Source organism: Castanea sativa, chromosome 11 (genome assembly GCF_040712315.1).
Source record: "Castanea sativa cultivar Marrone di Chiusa Pesio chromosome 11, ASM4071231v1".
Lineage (NCBI taxonomy): Eukaryota > Viridiplantae > Streptophyta > Magnoliopsida > Fagales > Fagaceae > Castanea > Castanea sativa.
In genome coordinates, this window is record NC_134023.1 from 14,566,445 (window position 1) to 14,584,142 (window position 17,698).

Genomic DNA, 17,698 nt, shown 5'->3' on the forward strand with positions numbered 1-17,698 from the left:
GATGTGAGATTCATTTTACACAATTTTATGTCCAAAAACTTTCCTTACATATATTCTGAAGCCCTAATTGCATGCCATACATGGGGTATTCATGCACATGCTCAATGTATGCATGCGCATACTTAAAGCGTGCGTGCGAATGCTTACGTATGTGTACACATACTTAAGGGTTTTCCTATTTATTTTCTTACCAAAACATCCTTTAAGCTAAAGATTCACAAGAATGAGCCCTAAATCAACCTTGGGCCTTTGAGTCATGTCATCTTTGGGGGACGGGTGCTTGAGTTGTAAGGGGTACAAAATGAGGTGTTTGCACACGACTATGGAAGTATTTTGTGTTTCTATCTCCCTTGCTCCTCCAAAAAACTCTAGATCTTTGGTTCCATATTCTCACTTTCATGAGATTCAATTCTTCCTTATAATTCCTCGAGATTTTCATATTCGCCAAATTGACATTTGAAATTGAAAATATAATGTAACAACACACACACACGCACACACACTTTTGGTTGATCTCATAATATTATACCCCATAAATTTTTGAAGCCTCGCAATTTTATACATCATTAAACTAATATATAGTTTAATTTAATGTTTATTTTATTTTATATTTAATCTCACTATAAGAATGTTGGTAAATCATATTTTCTTTAAGTCATAATAAAGTTCTTTAAAAAATCATAATAATGTCTAATGCTAAAATGTATAGTTTCATATAGAGCAACAATAATAATAAATGCACATGGGCAGCTCCACATTGAAGCTAGGCTGGTTAGCGGTCCACCTTGGCCTGAAAAAAAATTATATATAAATTTTAAAATATTTATGATTTTTTTACCCTAAAAAAAATGTGACCGCCCTAATTTTTTTTAGGCCCAAAATAATTAAACTTTAAATAAAGTTTGCCAACAAACTTAGTTATAGATTAAGGCTACAACTCCACTCAATTTTTTTTATTGGATGTGAATATTGACAAATTCACCATTAGATTAAAATTTTTTTCCTTGTATCATCCGTGCTTGAAAAATTTAAGAAAATAAAAAATCAATAGCTATGTCATCAATCAAATGTTTAAATTTCAAGTTTTTGTAGTCTATAATTATACATAAAAAAATGAGTTTTTGTATTCTATAATTATACATAAAAAAATGAGTTTATGGATCAAATAGTAAATAATATCAGATTGACATGAAATTTGACATATATTTTAAGAATATAAAAAACATACAATTCAATGGTTAGATTTTTAAAATATGTAGCCATGCTAATTTGTTTAGTGAGAGTTGTAACCTTAAACTACAAATAAGTTTGTAGCCAAACTTTGTTCTTAAATAAATTTTGGTTCCCCTAACAATATATTTGATCTTTACAAACAAAAAGAAAAAGCCAAGAAAAAAATTATCTAACTAAATTTTTTTGATACAAGATAAAAATTATACTATAACTTAATTTAAGTGTATATGTATGTGAAACTCTTTTCTGAAGATTTGAACCCCGACCATTGCCCTTCAACACCCTACAAGTACTTGTGGAGTGACCATCGCACCAAATGTGTGCGGTGGTATGCATCTAAAATTTTGAAAGAGACATGACTTGTAATATTGATAATGAGAATATTATGCAACGATTTTAATATAAGAAAACTCATAAAAGAAAATTGTAAGACTTTATGTATTTGCGAGTATTTTTATTTTTATTTTTTTTGTTGTCAATATATGAAGTTCTATTTTTATTAGATTTTGTATAGTGTCTGTAAGTGCACAATTGCACCTGGACCCAAAGACAACTACGGGCTTAGACCCAAAGACAACTACGGGCTTAGACCCAATGAGCCTTAAACAATGAAATTTGTAGAGTGTGGGCTTGAAATCTAGATTAGAAGTACTAAGAACTTGAGAACAGGCTAAAAGTTACAAACACTTGTAAATAATAAACGATAATTGCAAATAGACCTCCTCGGACGTGAGCCGAGGACTACTTCTGTATTATTTCTCTTTCTTTCTTAAAGGTTACAATTCTTTTTTTCTTTTGTTTCCTGCACTCCCCTTCTCTCTGGCCTCTACCCCCCTTAAATACTTCCTCCCCTGATACCTTTTGGACAGTGACTAGAAGTTTCAGCCCTACTGTTCAGGGGTCACTTCCCCATCAATGCGGCCAGGGAGGTAGGTGTAGAGCCTTTAATGCGGAGGTGGCAGCCTTTGCCCTTGATATTTTCTTTAACACTGGTGCATCTAGAAGGTTCATGGTGTCCCCCTTTAACCATTAGTCTTTCCAGAGTTGTGCCTTGACTTTCATAACGAAGTCTTGAGTTTTCTTGGATCTGTCCGAGGAGAAACTCGCTCTCGGCTGTACCCTCGGATCCTCGGCGTATGTGCCAATTCGTAGAGTTTAATTCTGGAGCAGGTCGGCCCTCCATGCTACAGTCCAAAGGCCCGTATGCCCATTTGGGTCCTTTTACTCCCCACAGTGTCCATCCTTAAAAAAATTCCTGAAACTGCAAAACATGCACAATTATCAAATTTTGTATTCAAACAAAAAAAAAATTTCAAAAATTATATTATATTAAAATTTTTCATGCAATACATATGTTACTGGCTAGTTATTTAATACAACCCATTCACGCTAAATACTTAATTAATGTGTAATCCATTACATAATTCATTTATGGAATATAACTAATTCCAAAATTTGACAAAAAAATATGATAAGATATTCCCAATCTTATCCGAAGTGCATTCATTGAACATTTATTATACAATCACATTTAGATTGAATACATTTTTTTATGAAGTGATATTAGACATGTTTTTTAAAACTTCAAGTATTTGATTAAACAGCATATCATAAGTCTATTTTGATTTGAAAATTGAAGGCGATGTATCATTTTGCTTTTTCCAGACGTAACTTCATCAAGTACTAAAGTGCACAATCTATAATTTGTGGACAAAATAATTCGAGTATATACAATTAAGAGATCAAAATTGAATTTATTTTTAAAAAATCTGGACATAATCAAATGATGATATTTTATATATAGTTCAAATTACAATTTATTCCTATGTGATTTGGTCGAAATTTAAGTTGTTTATATGTGGTTTGAAATTTGACACTTTACATACTTTGACCGAAATTTAAGTGACCTATTTGTAATTTGAAATTGTATAATGTAGGTATTTTTTAAGATTTTTTTTTTTTATCTTATTTGATCTTGTATTTTTATGTGTTTTTGGAGAAAAAAGACATAAAATAAAAAAGTCAAGCAAAATTATGTATTTAACCATACTTTTAATAGAAGTGAGTTACAAAATTCTATCTGAGCTTATGTCATATGGATAAAGTATTAAATTTTAAATTATAAATAAACAGCTTAAATTTTGACCAAATCATACATCAGTGAATTGTAAATTGTAATTATATATATTTTAATTTTAATTTTTGGTTTTTGTCGCAAAGACATAATATAATATATGAGATAGGAATGAGAAATAGAGGGGCCAAAAAGGAGCGTAAAAACAAGAGTGAAAGAGAGCGCCAACAAGCCAACTGGGCCTACTACTAGTCTAGCTTTGAATCAGTGTTATATATGTATGTACCCTTATCGTTTTGACACCATTTCACAAACTCTCTCTCTCTCTCTCACTCTTCATTCACATTAACAAGAAGCCTCTTCCTTCCAAACCCTAGCACATAGCTATTACACAAAAATCCTTATCTCTCTCTTTCTCGATCTTGCTGCATTTTCCGGCGATGTGATTCCGGCGAAGAAACTCAGAGCATTTCCGTTTTTTTTTTTTTTTTTTTGAAAAGCTACAGCTTCAACAACATTGTTTACAGAAAATGGCCTCAGCATGTGTAAACAACATCGGAATGTCGCCGGAGAGCTTCATCGACTTAGCTCCGGCGACATACGGCTGGCTCAGCCCTCGCATCTCCTTCAGCCGCGACGACGACTCTTCAAAGCTCGCCGCTCCCAAGCAGCCGTCGCCGGCGAAATCGCCGCCTTCCTCCGAGCTACCAGATCTGGAAGCACCGGCCGGAGATTTCGAGTTCAGGCTGGAAGATCCGGTGGCCATGCTCCCCGCCGACGAGCTCTTCTCCGACGGAAAGCTCGTGCCACTCCAGCTCTCGTCGGTCAAACCTCAAGTCAACGACCCCACCGTTTCAAAGATCAGGTCGCCGGAATGTCCAAAAACCCGCCGGAGACCCGAGATCTCCAGCACCGACCCGTACCTCTTCTCTCCCAAAGCTCCGAGATGTTCTAGCCGTTGGAAAGACCTTCTCGGCCTCAAAAAACTCTACCACAACTCAAACCCCAAACCCGACCCCAAAACGACACCGTCGTCCACCACCACCACCACCACAAACCCCAAATCCCTCAAACACTTCCTCCAACGAAGCTCAAAGTCGGCCACATCATCATCATTATCATCTCTATCTTCCTCATACGACGCGTCGTTGAGCCTCCCTCTGTTAAAAGACACAGACTCTTCCTCATCCGAGTCGTTATTATCTTCTTCTCGATTCTCGCTTTCCTCCTCTTCCTCCTCAGGCCACGAGCTCGAAGATCTCCCCAGACTCTCCCTCGACTCCGAGAAACAAAACCCAAACCCGATTTCAATCCACCGCAACCCGCCGAAGATGAGACCGGTAAAACCGAAGCAGACAAGGCAAATGGACAGCAATGGCAACAGCAGCAAAAACGTGAGAACAGGGAGGAGTTTTACGAAAGAAGCTCAATCGACGAGTAGAGGAGTATCGGTTGATAGTCCGAGAATGAACTCGTCTGGGAAGATAGTGTTTCAGAGCTTGGAACGAAGCTCGAGCAGTCCGAGTAGTTTCAATGGCGGGCCCAGGTTTAAGCACAGAGGAATGGAGAGGTCCTATTCGGCAAACGTGAGAGTAACCCCGGTTCTCAATGTGCCGGTTTGCTCGCTCCGTGGTCCGTATTCCTCTAAATCGTTTGGGTTCGGACAGCTTTTCTCGTCGCCGCAGAAACGAGAAACCGGAGGTAACAGCAGAGGCCATTCGTATTATCATAGTAGTAATAGCAAGAACCGCACCGATCGAATCTGACCAGAACAGTAAAATTTTCTGTTCTGTTTATGTTAATGTCCTCTCTTTTGTTTTTTTGGAAGCAAATACCGCATGACATTGGTAGTTAATTTCGTTGCTCTAGTTATAAAAAAAAAAAAAAAAAAACTGATTTTAGATCGTGTAAATATGCGGGGATTTTCTTCTTGTTATGTTGTTGTTGTTAAGGTTTTGCTAACTTTAATGTTAAGGAAAACAAAAAAATAGGAACCCAAATCTATGATATGAAGTAGTAGCTGAGTTTCAGGTTCTTGTAGGATGGTTCTTCTTCTTCTTGTTGTTCTTGATCTGAAAGGTTTGGAATCTCTGTTTTTTGCTGTTCATGTCTGAATGTGTTTGTGTTTGTGTTTGGGTTTGCACGCACGCACGCACGCGCTTCGAGAGCGCGTAGGAGATATTATTATGGGTTAGATTTAGATTTAGAGTTTGGAGGAGATATATGATTTGTCTTAATGATGTCTTACATGGTGAATGAGAGCTTAAGCTATGATTAATAAATTAAAATGTGTTATTAGTCACTTTCCATGAATTTTACTTTGTAGTTTAGCGTGGGAGTTTTTGGGAAATGATGCCCCAAAGTTTTTTAAACAGTTTTCTGATCAGAAGCGCCAGAGAGAGCTCTGCTGAATTTGTTTATATTTGCACGTCAGTCTGATCCAAAGCTACCCCTCTCTCTCTCTATATATATTCCAATCTTAATTAGCATAATTAATACTATTAATACTAGTAGATTAATGCTGTTACTGTTTATCTTGTTTTTTTGCTTTGGGTCGGTGTGGACCACGTGTGATTCTAGCGTATAGGATTTAAATATGTAGGACAGGGTTTCACACAGTAGTGTACTTGTTTGTATTGTGCGGATAGTTACGCCACCTTGACTTTTGAGGGGATATGATAAATGAATTGTCATTATTAATGCCGCTGTTACGTGAAAAAAAATTATTGTGATATAAAGAGAAACAGTGGTAGTACACCATTATATATAATTTTATTTATATATATTCATTTCTTTTAATCCCCACAATTCTTGGATCATATATATCCATGTAATTTCTTATATAAATGTAATGCAATGGATTAAATGAAATGGGTATTTAAGCTTAGATTATGGGCAAGGCTAGGCTGGAATGGATGGAAATTTCAACATTCCAGGTGGCCTACAAGGATTGCGAAACCAAAGGCAGAGGCAGAGGCAGAGAACCCATGTGATACGTGCAAGGGGGTGAGTGAGGGCTAATTGGCTAAACAAAACTAAAATAAGGAAAAATGCATTTGAACTTGTCGTTGTCCGCTGGTCTATAATGTACAAAAAAATGTGAGCACCGTGTCCCATCTAATCTCTCAACCTGCATTAGCCTGCGCATGCTGAAAGAACACGACTGTGATTTGACGTTGGGATGGTGAGAACTGAGAAATTGAGATATACACATAAATTTGATCATTACATAATAGACATAGATAGACCTAAAGCTTAGAATCTATCTTTATTATGGGTTTTGGGCTCGTTTACCCATGATCCTATTCTACTAATGCTTAATAAAAGAATCAAGAAGGCACTTACTTTACTTATTGCTTTATACGTTGGATCTAATTAAAATCACTTCATTTTTGTTTTTCTTTCTTTTAAAGTGTGTTTGTCCGGATTTTGAGATTTTGAATGATGTGGGTGTTTGACCAGGTCTCATGGGGGCCAATCTGTTTTGTCCCCATTAGAAGATATGTTTTGGGGTTGTGACTACGTGATAGGGGTTGCACACCCACTTGTTGTATATTTGATTATTGTTCTGTCACAGCAGAGGGCAATACTGTCCTTTTGGACCCTATATATATATATATATATATATATATATATATATATATATATTTATTCATATTCTAATAACTCATACTATTATTGCTTCTTTTTTTTATGCACTTTCTAAGAGCACTTGCAGCAGTGGAGCTAAATAGTTATATAGCTATTTTAGCTCCATCAAAACAAAAAGAAGCGACGATGGAGTTAAATACATATTTTTTAGGTTCATTCTTTACAGTGCACATCTATAGATAGATGTGCACGGTTCATGAGAGCTAAAAAAAAAAAAAAATTATTTTGTGTTCACATTACCTTTTTATTGTGGTGTTTTTATTGTAGTGAAATGTATTATTTTATTGTGGTAGATATATTATTTTATTGTGATGTTTATATTATTTTATTGTGTTGAAAGTTAAAATAGATCCACTGCTGCAGCATGTGTATAGGTAAAATAGATAAAGGAACTTTTGGTGGAGCTAAATTGCTAAATTTTTAGCTCCACTGCTGTGGATGCTCTGGCTATTTTGGTTTCATTCATTTAGCAATACTTCAATGCATAGTAATAATCTTCAATAAACACTGAATTCTCAGTCACTTATTTTGTTTACATTAATGTTGCCAATAATTTCAGCTAAAAAAAAATGTTATCAATAATTAAGATGAAGAATTAAGGTTTGTCAGGGGTGGTTGGGTAAGGACTGATGTTTAAGTTTGTAAGAAAGAGTTTTATATATATATACACTTAAAATTAAGAAAATTAAGATTAAGTAGGTAAGAGTAGAATTTTTATTTGATATAAAAAAAAAAAAAAAAGAATTAAGGCAAGGCTCCAACTAGTATGTTGGAGTAGAGAATAAGGACACGTTCCTGTCGCTATATTTAGGCATGTACTTTTGATCATGTGATTTTTGTAATACTCTGGAATACTGAATAAGGACATGTTCCTGCTAAACACGTCGCTATTTTTAGATGTACTTTTGAACATATGATTTTTGTAACAATGGATTAGCGCGGCAAATGAAAGTCGCCAAATGATGTGGTCAGAATTTTTGAAGGAAAAAAAAGGGATTCAGCTAAGGGGAGTGAGGTGTATATATAGGATAAAACCAAAGAGCCTTGTAGACTTGTAGTAACGATTAATGTTATTTGTTCTTATATTGGAAAATAAATCTAAAAGTCATAGATTTTCTATCTAAATAGTAAGAAAGTGTGCCATATTACTAGCACTAAGCTCTAATTTATGGATGTATCTATGTCACTTTTTTTCGGGTTTACTATTTTTGGTTAGCATCATTTATGTGAAAATTGTTATAAGGATGAAAATAGAAGTACCAACTGTAGGTTTTAATAAACCTTTAAAAGGTTTTCATAAAAACAAATAAATAAATTAAAAGGAAATAAATATATAATTTAACTATTAAACCCTTCATCTTTTATTTGTATTTTCTTAGAATATGGATAAATCAAAATCAATATATCATCTTCATTTTGCATTCTTCCATTTTTAAGATAAATCAATAAGAAGAAGTTGAATGAAATGAATATTCATTCCCAAGTCCTAAGAATTGCATTCCTTTCCGCTTACTGCCATATAAGAGAATGTTTAAAAATATCTTTCATTCTATATTATTTGAATCATCTTCCTCTCCAAAACAAGTGACAAGATGAGAGAGGGTTACTGCTCCACCAAGATTTTGAATTAGTTTATGATAACTCAGATTCGAAGTACTAAAAACTTTGTGTTGATTGACATTCCGTGATATTTTTAGCAGAAATTTCTTGTGTTAAGTCCTTTCTCACCAAAGTATCAAATTTTAAATATGTATTAAAAAAATGGTCATGTTAATGGATATTCTTAAGATAATTATTAACAAACTATTTTAAAAAAGTTTTAACATAACTTTTATAAGAAAATAAAAAAATTATTAAAATATTAATTATTTTTTTTCCTATAAAATCTTTCTTAAAATGATTCATTAACAAATGGCCTTAAGATATTTATTAATATTTCTCTTGAAAAAAAAAAAAACTTATTATTTGCCTCAGATCAGCTTTACTACATATATTTATTGAACCTAACTAATTTCCCCTATTATGATTGGTAAATATATTTATTGAACGTAACTTATTTCCCCTATTATGATTGGTGTGTTGTCGGCTCTGTGTACTCAAATCAAATCTGTTACCTTGATACGCTGAAAAAGGAATGGAGAGTTAATGTGTTGAATGATGCTGTTTCTATTAAAGGTTTCGCTGTCTTTAGAGTTTAGAGAGATAATGGAAAAGCACAGATTGTGATTTCTGTACAGAGATCTATATCCAAAAACCCATATATAAAGAGCTTGTATAACGGTCATATTGTTATTTAAACTGTAGCATATGATATCTAATTTTTGGTGCATAAAAAAATAAATGAATAAACAAGTAGAGGCCTGCAAAGGCTGGAAACTGAGGGCATCAATCAATTAAAGAACGTGCCTATGGGCAGTCTTCTTCTTCTTCTTCTTTTATTTTTTGTGTGCAGCCTTATGAATAGATTCCCCAAACCCCCCACCAAAAGTTCTTATCCTATAGAGAAAGTACACAAAATTTGATAAAAAAATTTACACCCGATTATTGTGAAAAATCGATAATGGTAAGTAAAAAAAAAATATAAATTACACTCTTAAAGTTTATAGGTTATTAAATTTTAGAATTTAAATTTTATCCCCTGAAATTTGGAGTGCTTTGATTTTATATCTTAACGTTTTAGAACTTGGATTTTACCCCTATAGTTTAGAAGTTTTTGGATTTTACACCTCCAAATTCTAAAACTTTAGAGTGTAAAATACAAATTTTTCAAAACTTTAGGGAGTAAAATTCAAACACTCCTAAACTATAGGGGTAAAATCCAAATTCTGAAACGTTAAGATGTAAAATTCAAATATCACCAAATTTCAGGAGATAAAATTCAAATTCTGAAACTTCAGGACGTAAAATCTAATCACTCCTAAACTTTAGTGGTGTAATTTGCAATTTACCCTAAAAAAAAGATATTATTGATGAGTTCAAATAACAATCAATAAAAACATATCGATATAATTATTGTGAAATTTATCGTGTCTCTATCATTACACTTATCCTATTTTCAAATGCATAGTTGCCCTTGTGTGTTTGTATGTGGGGATGAGTGTGATATTGGGGTGGTAGAGTGGGGCTTATGTGTTAAGCTGACTTGGAAGATATTCCAGTCTTTGTATTTGTCCACAATGGCCTCCCCTTTAAGATTCACAGCCACTCAGCCAGGTCATATATTTTTATATAAACTACTTCGTACACAGTGTGGGGGCATGTGAACTATACTTTGGGTCACATCATCGTATCTCGTCCCAACCAAATGAGCTGGACCTAGTTGGTTGGCTAAAGTTGTTATCACTTATCAGATCATATTTGCAACTAGCAATTACATAAAGACGTGGTAAGTTAACTCCGGAATATAAATTTTTTTTTTATGAGCAATAATACTGGTGTCACGTAAAATAATACAATTTGTACTACAATTTGTTTATATGATGAACTATGAATAGTAAAAGTGTGTTCTAATATAGACTCATCATCACATCTCTACTAACACAAGTTGCATCATTTTATATGACACCGACGTTACTCTATTTTTACTTATCATTAAATCATCTACCATATCAGCAAATGTCAAATTTGTTGATAAATTTTTTATGTTTGTGAATTTTCTCATTTGCAAGGGTACGTTTGTTTATCAAAAAGTTTAGAAACACATTTTAAAAAAAAAATTATGATTGATCCAAGTTAAAAATTATATTAACAGTGGGTTGATATAAACTGTTTCAATTATAATTTATTAGTCAAGAGTTTTGTAATTCAGTTTATTTACATTTTTTATTGTGTTTATGACATCTAGAATTCAAATATTGCTTCTAAATTGTAATTATCAAATTATAAAAAATTAAAAATAAAAATTATCACGTCAATAATTATGAAAAATATTATTAGTTTTTTTTTTTTGCCTCACGAAAAGTTTATATGAGTTTGATAATTGACTATTCGTTAGAACTTAAAAGTGCTGAAAAAATAAGTACATTTATTAATTAATTATTGCAACTTTAATATAAAGTTCCAAAAGCCCAAAAGGCTACCTTTTTTTATATTAAGAGTACCAAACCCACTCATGTAAACCATACTTTTAAGCTCCTCAAATCATCTATATCTAACATTGTCACATGCTATATCATAATAGAATGCATACCTAAAAAAAAGGAAAGGTGTAGAAATAAGTGGATAACATTATCCCATCGCTTTTCCATCTTTTCACTTCCTTTTATATGCTAATTGCTATACGCCTAACTGTGATGTTTACGGATATCTATCCCTATTCTATTGAAACCTGCGAAAAAGGGTTAAGAGAAAGTGAATAAAGATGAGAAGATCAAATCGAATATAATTACCCAAAAGATAACCAAACTGTTCAAGAATCAAGAGAGAGAGAGAGAGAGAGAGAGCCAACATTTATTGACATATATGGGTAATGGTGGGAATCATATTTCCGTGAATGGAAGAGACCCTTCATATTGTATGGTAGGTACTTTGCTGAAGTAGTTTTCGGTTTTTTTTTATTATTAATGGGAATGATTGTGTTTGGCCTTTAGCTTGGTCAAAGAAGTTGGTTGAGATTCCAAGCCATGCAAATTACCATAATTTTCTTTAGCAACAGCTAAAGAACCCTGTTACTTGGCTGGCCCTAGGAGTAGGTATTAGTTCATTGGTTGATGTTTATATATATATATATAAATGGGTTTAGTTAATGTATACCCTTAGGCATATATTAATCATCTATTTCAATTTTTTATTTTTTTTTAAAAATATTTTATTAATATATATCCTAAAGGCACACGTAAGTAAATTTCACATACACACGCATATATATATATATATATATATATATATATATATATATATATATATATATATATAGCCCAATATGCACGTAACTTTAAGTCATGAGTTCAGTGCATTTTGGATAGTGTGCGGATCAACAAATGTGTATATCAAGTTTTTCCCTAGTTGATTTAATTTAGTTCACCACACACACACACATATCTTTTGGGGCAGACATCTTGGACATCATAATTGAGAATGTTTGGAAGTGTTAACTGAACTAATGAATCATTGGTAACATTACACATATGCTTCAAATGCTTTGAGGGTGGCTATATCTTGGTCACTTAATTAATTAATTATTTACTTATTTTTTGATAATTTAATACTTGGAGTGAGGAGATTTGAATCTTAGACGTTATATGTTGGAAATACTAAGACTTGCTAATTGTGCTACACTGCTACAAGGCTCTTAGCCTACACCATCTGCATGCATATCTTATCATTTTGGTGGCTAGGTACACTCTAAAAATGAAGGCTATTGAATTGGATATAAAATAAAATTAAAGGTTGTAATGCTTTCTCTACAAGTTTGGATTAGAGGGGTAATTGTTGTATATACAAGCATATACAAAGAAGGTTGTAATATAATTAAGGTTGTAGAGGAGAGATTTCAAAATGCCATTGAAAGTTCTATTGGGACTTCGACTCCTGCTCGATTGATCAAATTTGTTATGATTGGTAGAAGTCTGTATAATCTAAGAACATTGCTCTTTGTTTATTTGATTCTTGGCTCAGTTGCAAGATCGATCGATTGAGACTATGAATTCAATCAGTTGAAGGAATTCTCAATTGGTCGAGATATGTAAAATAACTATTTCTACAGTTTTTGAGATGATAAATTTATTGATTTGTCAAACGGCTAATGCTCTTTGTGAACATTATGCTCGACCAAAGTGACTCTCCAATAGTGTTTTTGAAAGGGCACAATCCCTTGGCCATAAATAGTGATCTATATTCATTTTTGTAGCTATCTATTTTTACCATTTTCATATAAATTAAAAAGAATTCTCTTAAGAATACTACTTGAAGAATTTCAGGTTTAGTTTTATCTTTGTAACAAGTTTGCTGTAAGCTTTTAGTATCTTTTGTGGGGGCAAATATTGTTTGAGGATAATTGATTTTTCGTGCCTCTAAGCCTTGTTGCCCATTTTCTCATCAATAACTAGTTTGGTTGTGAATTTAATAAAAATAAAACGAGGAAGTTACTGCATCTTTGATTTTTTTTCCTTTCTTTTTTTAAATAAAGATAGAAATTTTATTAATGATAAAAAAATATAGGATACAGGCCAAATATAGCATCTTTGCTCTTGATTAAAACTAATAGGAGACTTGGATTTTAATATTTTAAGTATTCACTTCACAAGTCCACTGGCATTTTGAGCACTTAAGTACATGGGATTAGACTGTGTGAAGCCTAATTTGTACTTCATCTGGATTATAATTTGATCCGATATAAAAGTGTTACGTTTTTTTTTAATGAGAGATTTTTTGAGGCTTAGTCTATAGAATTGATGTTTTGAAAACTTTTTGGCTCATTGTTAATTCTCTGTGCGATATATATATATATATATATATATATATATATATATATGTATATATATATATATATATATATTGTTGTTTCAAATGAGAGTTTGTCGTGTTGTTTTGACTTTTGATTTTTGAGAGAAAAATATACTATACTGCCGCATCTTATATTTTTCATTGAAAATAATGAAATCATTGCAATTCTGTAAACATAGGTAGATTGTCAAACCACATAATTTTTTTGTGTCATGTGATTGCCTTGTATGTATCATTTTTCTATCTATTTTTATGTTTGCCTCCAGGGCCGGCCCTAGGCTTAGGCCACTTAGGCGATCGCCTAGGGCCCCTACTAGAGGACGGCAAAATTTGAAATATATATTTTTTAGATTTTTTTTTCGAAATATAGGAAAAAAACTTAGTTTTACATTTTTCTTCTACTTTTAAGAAGTACAAAGAATTGAGTAATGCTAGAGATAATATAACTTTAAATATATAGGCTTTACAAATATGTGTCACTAATTACAAGAAATAATTTAGATAAGAAAATACTATAAATTTTACTTTAAAACCTTTATACAAATTGATGTGACAATTAATATAATTAATTTATAGACGTTAACAACTGTAAGGACCAAAAATCACGCACAACACTAAAAGCCCAAGACTGAGTCCAATAATTCAAGGCCCAAACCAATGAATTTATAGAGAAGGAACAAACGACAAAGGGTGGCGATATCCTGAAGAATTCACCGTAGATAAAAGAAATATACAACACTTGTCCCTCTATTTTTCCCGAGGAAGAACTTAGTACATTCAGCTACCAATATTCTCTCTTTCTCTTTCTCTTTTTTAGCCCCCCTTTATTCCTAGCCATCTTCCTCCCTATTTATACTCATTGCCTTTGTTATCTTAACCCTTCATCTCTCACCTAACTTTATTCTTTTGTTGACACTTGTACATTTGCTTGTAGAAGGTAGTGGAAACAAGCTCCTTAGCTGTGACTTGCACTATTCATGTCACATCCACATCAATGCAACTGATAAAACTGGTGTTCTTTATTTAATGCGGCCAGAAAGTTTTGTGCAGAGTATTCAATGCGGCGTTCACGGCTACTTATCCTCAAACCCGATATTTTCACTTCCTCTGCCAGGTATCACCAATTTACCCCTTGTACTTTTCCAGAAAATTACACCTCTACATCCTCGGGTCCTCGAGTCCTTGACTTTCATCCTAATTACTGTAAGTGCACAATCGTACCTGGACCTAAAAGCGAATGTTGGGCTTAGGCCCAATGAGCCTTATACAATGCAATTTGTAGAGTATGAGTTTGAAATTTAGGTTCGGGATGTTGGAGGTTTGATTAGCAAGCTAGAATGTTACAATCTGTGCAAGTGATAAATGAATATGACAAATAGATCTCCTCGGATGTAAGCCGAGGACGATTTGTATAAATATTCTCTTTCTAGACCATAGTTTACAATTCTTAGTTCTTCTTTCAGTTTTTTGAGCCGATCCCCTCTCTTTCCTTTCTCGTCTCCTTATATACTTCTTCCTCTTCACTGTTCACCCACGTGTCATATAAATCTTTCTCTTAGATACTTGTCCCATCCACCACCTTCTTGAAATCCTTAAATAATAGCAGCTAGGTTCCATTTTATTGTTCAGAGGTCATTTCCCCATTAATGCGGCCAGGGAGGTAGATGCAGGGTCTTTAATGTGGAGGTAGCAGCTTTTTCCCTAGATATTTCTATCACATCCTTGCGTCTAGAGGGTGTTTGTATCATCCTCTTACCCACCAGTTTTTCCAGAATTCTGCCTTTAACCTTCTTGGCAAGTCCCAGGGTCATTGTCGGGCCAATTCGAGGAGACATTCCACCTCGGACAACTCCTCGGATATTTATAGTGCATACTGATTTGTGGGCCTGGAGGCCTTAACCAAAAACAAACTGATACCTGTCAATAAAGCCCAAAACCTAAATGTTTATTCGGGAATTTTTACCCCCCCCCACAATTACCATCTCCTTTGTTCTTTAAGCTTCATCTTTGGTCCTCGAGTCTTCATCCTTGGTCCTTGGGTCCCTACAACAACCTATTAAATGCATTTTTTAAATTACTTAGTGATACATCTTTATAAGTATCGTGTTGTAAAATTTATAATATCCTTAACATCATTCATTTAAAATACTTGTTTATTATCTTCTTTAAGTGTCAGTAATCACATTCATTGCTACAATTTTTGTAAGTATTTTAGTAAAATTTGTTATAGTTTTAGCATATCCTCAAAAAAAATATTATAAGTTAAAAAGAATGACAAAATTTAACTATAAAATTAGTTATAACTTTAGGCTACAACTTACTTAATATTTTTTTATTAAACATGAATTTTCACAAATCCACCATTGGATTATATCTTCTTCTTATTTCCTCCATACTTGCAAAATTTCAAGAAAATTAAAGACCAATAGCTATGTCATCAATAAGTTTTTTAAATTGCAAGTTTTTGTAATTTAAAATTATGTACAAAATATATGCTTATAGATCATATAGTAAATAATATCTAATTGACACAAAATTTGAGATGTATATTAAGAGCGTAAAGAACATGCAATTCAATGGTTAGATTTTGTTGCTAGTTTGATGTTATTTTCCTTTTTATCAAAAAAAAAAGAAAAAAAAAAGAACATGCAATTCGACGGTTAAATTTTCAAAATATGTTGTAATATTTATTTTATTGAGTGAATTTATAACTTTAAGCTACAACTAATTTTATAGCTAAATTTTGTCCTATAAATACATTTTTGTTATATAAAAATTATGATATTGAAAACTAATTAAATATTATTTAATTAATAACAAAATGCCCCATTATATACCACCTTATCCTTCTCAAAAAAAAAAAAAAATACCGACTTAGACCTCAAAGTTTGTTAAGCGGCCCTATTTGCCTCTCACATATCTAAGAATTCGTGTATATTTCCAAAAATTGGTATCTCATTAAACTGGTGGGCACACATTTTAAATGTTACGACTTATGAACCTTAGAATAATGAGCAATAGTTTTTGTTGAAATTGATTATGGTGGACGTAATGTGTCGAACCAAGGACTAATGGCAGTTAAGGCTAGCTGTCCCCATGGCCTGTCAGTGCAACGAGTGTCCTACGGTAGTACGGTAAAGGAAATTCAGAGGGGCTTGGCCTAGGACAACTAAAGAGGCCTAGAAATATTCTTGAAAAATATAATGTACGGGTGGAAAAAGTTGGGAGAGGACCATTTTCCAGTTAAATACTTAAATCCATGTGGCATTTAAAAATTCAACGGTCTTAAAAAACCCATGTAAAGTGTAATACAACATTAAATAAATGCCACGTAACACATATTGGAGCAAAAAATTTATAAGATTGGAAATGGAAGCGGATCTTATCCCAAACAAATTAAACCTTATAGTTACAAAACTAACAAATTGATCTTGAAGTTTGTTACTTTTTAAAATCTTATGGTTTAATGTGCAACTTTTAAGACTATTAGTTTAAGTTGCACGAGCAAGACACGTGTTAATCAGTATGTTTATTGGTGATATAAGATCAAGTGTAGACCTACCAATAGTTTGCACCCATAATATAAATCCTAATTATTTAGATCAATCTCATATAGTAACAAAACTAACAAATTGATTTTGAAGTTTGTTATTTTTTAAAATCTTAGGGTTTAATGTGTTGCTTTTAAGATTATATGATTAGATTTAGGGTAAAATAAAATTTTGGTACATAAACTTTATCAAAAGTTTATTTTCGCAACTAAAATTTAAAATTTTCCTTTTTTATCTTTAATCTTTGTAAAGAGTTATTTATTTAGTTATAGTTTAGAGATAAAAAAAAAGGAATGAATTTAAAAAAAAAAAAGGTTTAAGGATGAAAAATGAACTTTATAAAGTTTAGGAATGAAAAACAAATATTTGGTAAAGTTTAATATTTTACCCTTTAATTAATTATTTTTTGAAACTATAAAATTTAGTTTGTTATATCTCTAAACTTAAAATTATAGGGTTTAAAAAATATATTTTTTTTTATGAAAAAGGTCCTTTAAATAGAGTATCAACTATCAACTATCAACTCAATACATTTGAATGGAGAATATATTCTCGTGAAAGGCCTGCATGCTAGAAACAAGAAAAGTATGCTAGATGAGCTGCAACTGTGATAAAGTCGATGGGATTCATGATCTCAACTCTAAACAACCCATGTGCCTATTAAGCAATAAAACAAAACACTGAAAACAGTTATTGAGTTTGATAAGACCCAATGCAAAAATAGATGTCTCGCCTTTTCCTCTCC

At 32.6% G+C, this 17,698-nt stretch overlaps 1 protein-coding gene and 1 non-coding gene across 2 annotated transcripts; both read left to right on the forward strand.

The window, feature by feature from the left end:
• Positions 1–3,590: 3,590 nt before the first annotated feature.
• LOC142617373 (uncharacterized) lies at positions 3,591–5,347 on the forward strand. The gene has a single exon (XM_075790201.1). The coding sequence runs from the start codon at positions 3,838–3,840 to the stop codon at positions 5,071–5,073; it is 1,236 nt and encodes a 411-aa protein (XP_075646316.1). The 5' UTR covers positions 3,591–3,837; the 3' UTR covers positions 5,074–5,347.
• A 301-nt stretch (positions 5,348–5,648) lies between these two features.
• On the forward strand, positions 5,649–5,753 carry LOC142618148 (small nucleolar RNA Z122). The gene has a single exon (XR_012841197.1). It is a non-coding gene; the product is annotated as a small nucleolar RNA Z122 (small nucleolar RNA).
• Positions 5,754–17,698: the final 11,945 nt, after the last annotated feature.

Excerpts from the sequence above, each read along its gene's own strand:
- LOC142617373 (XM_075790201.1), top strand. The coding sequence starts at position 3,838 with ATGGCCTCAGCATGTGTAAACAACATCGGAATGTCGCCGGAGAGCTTC.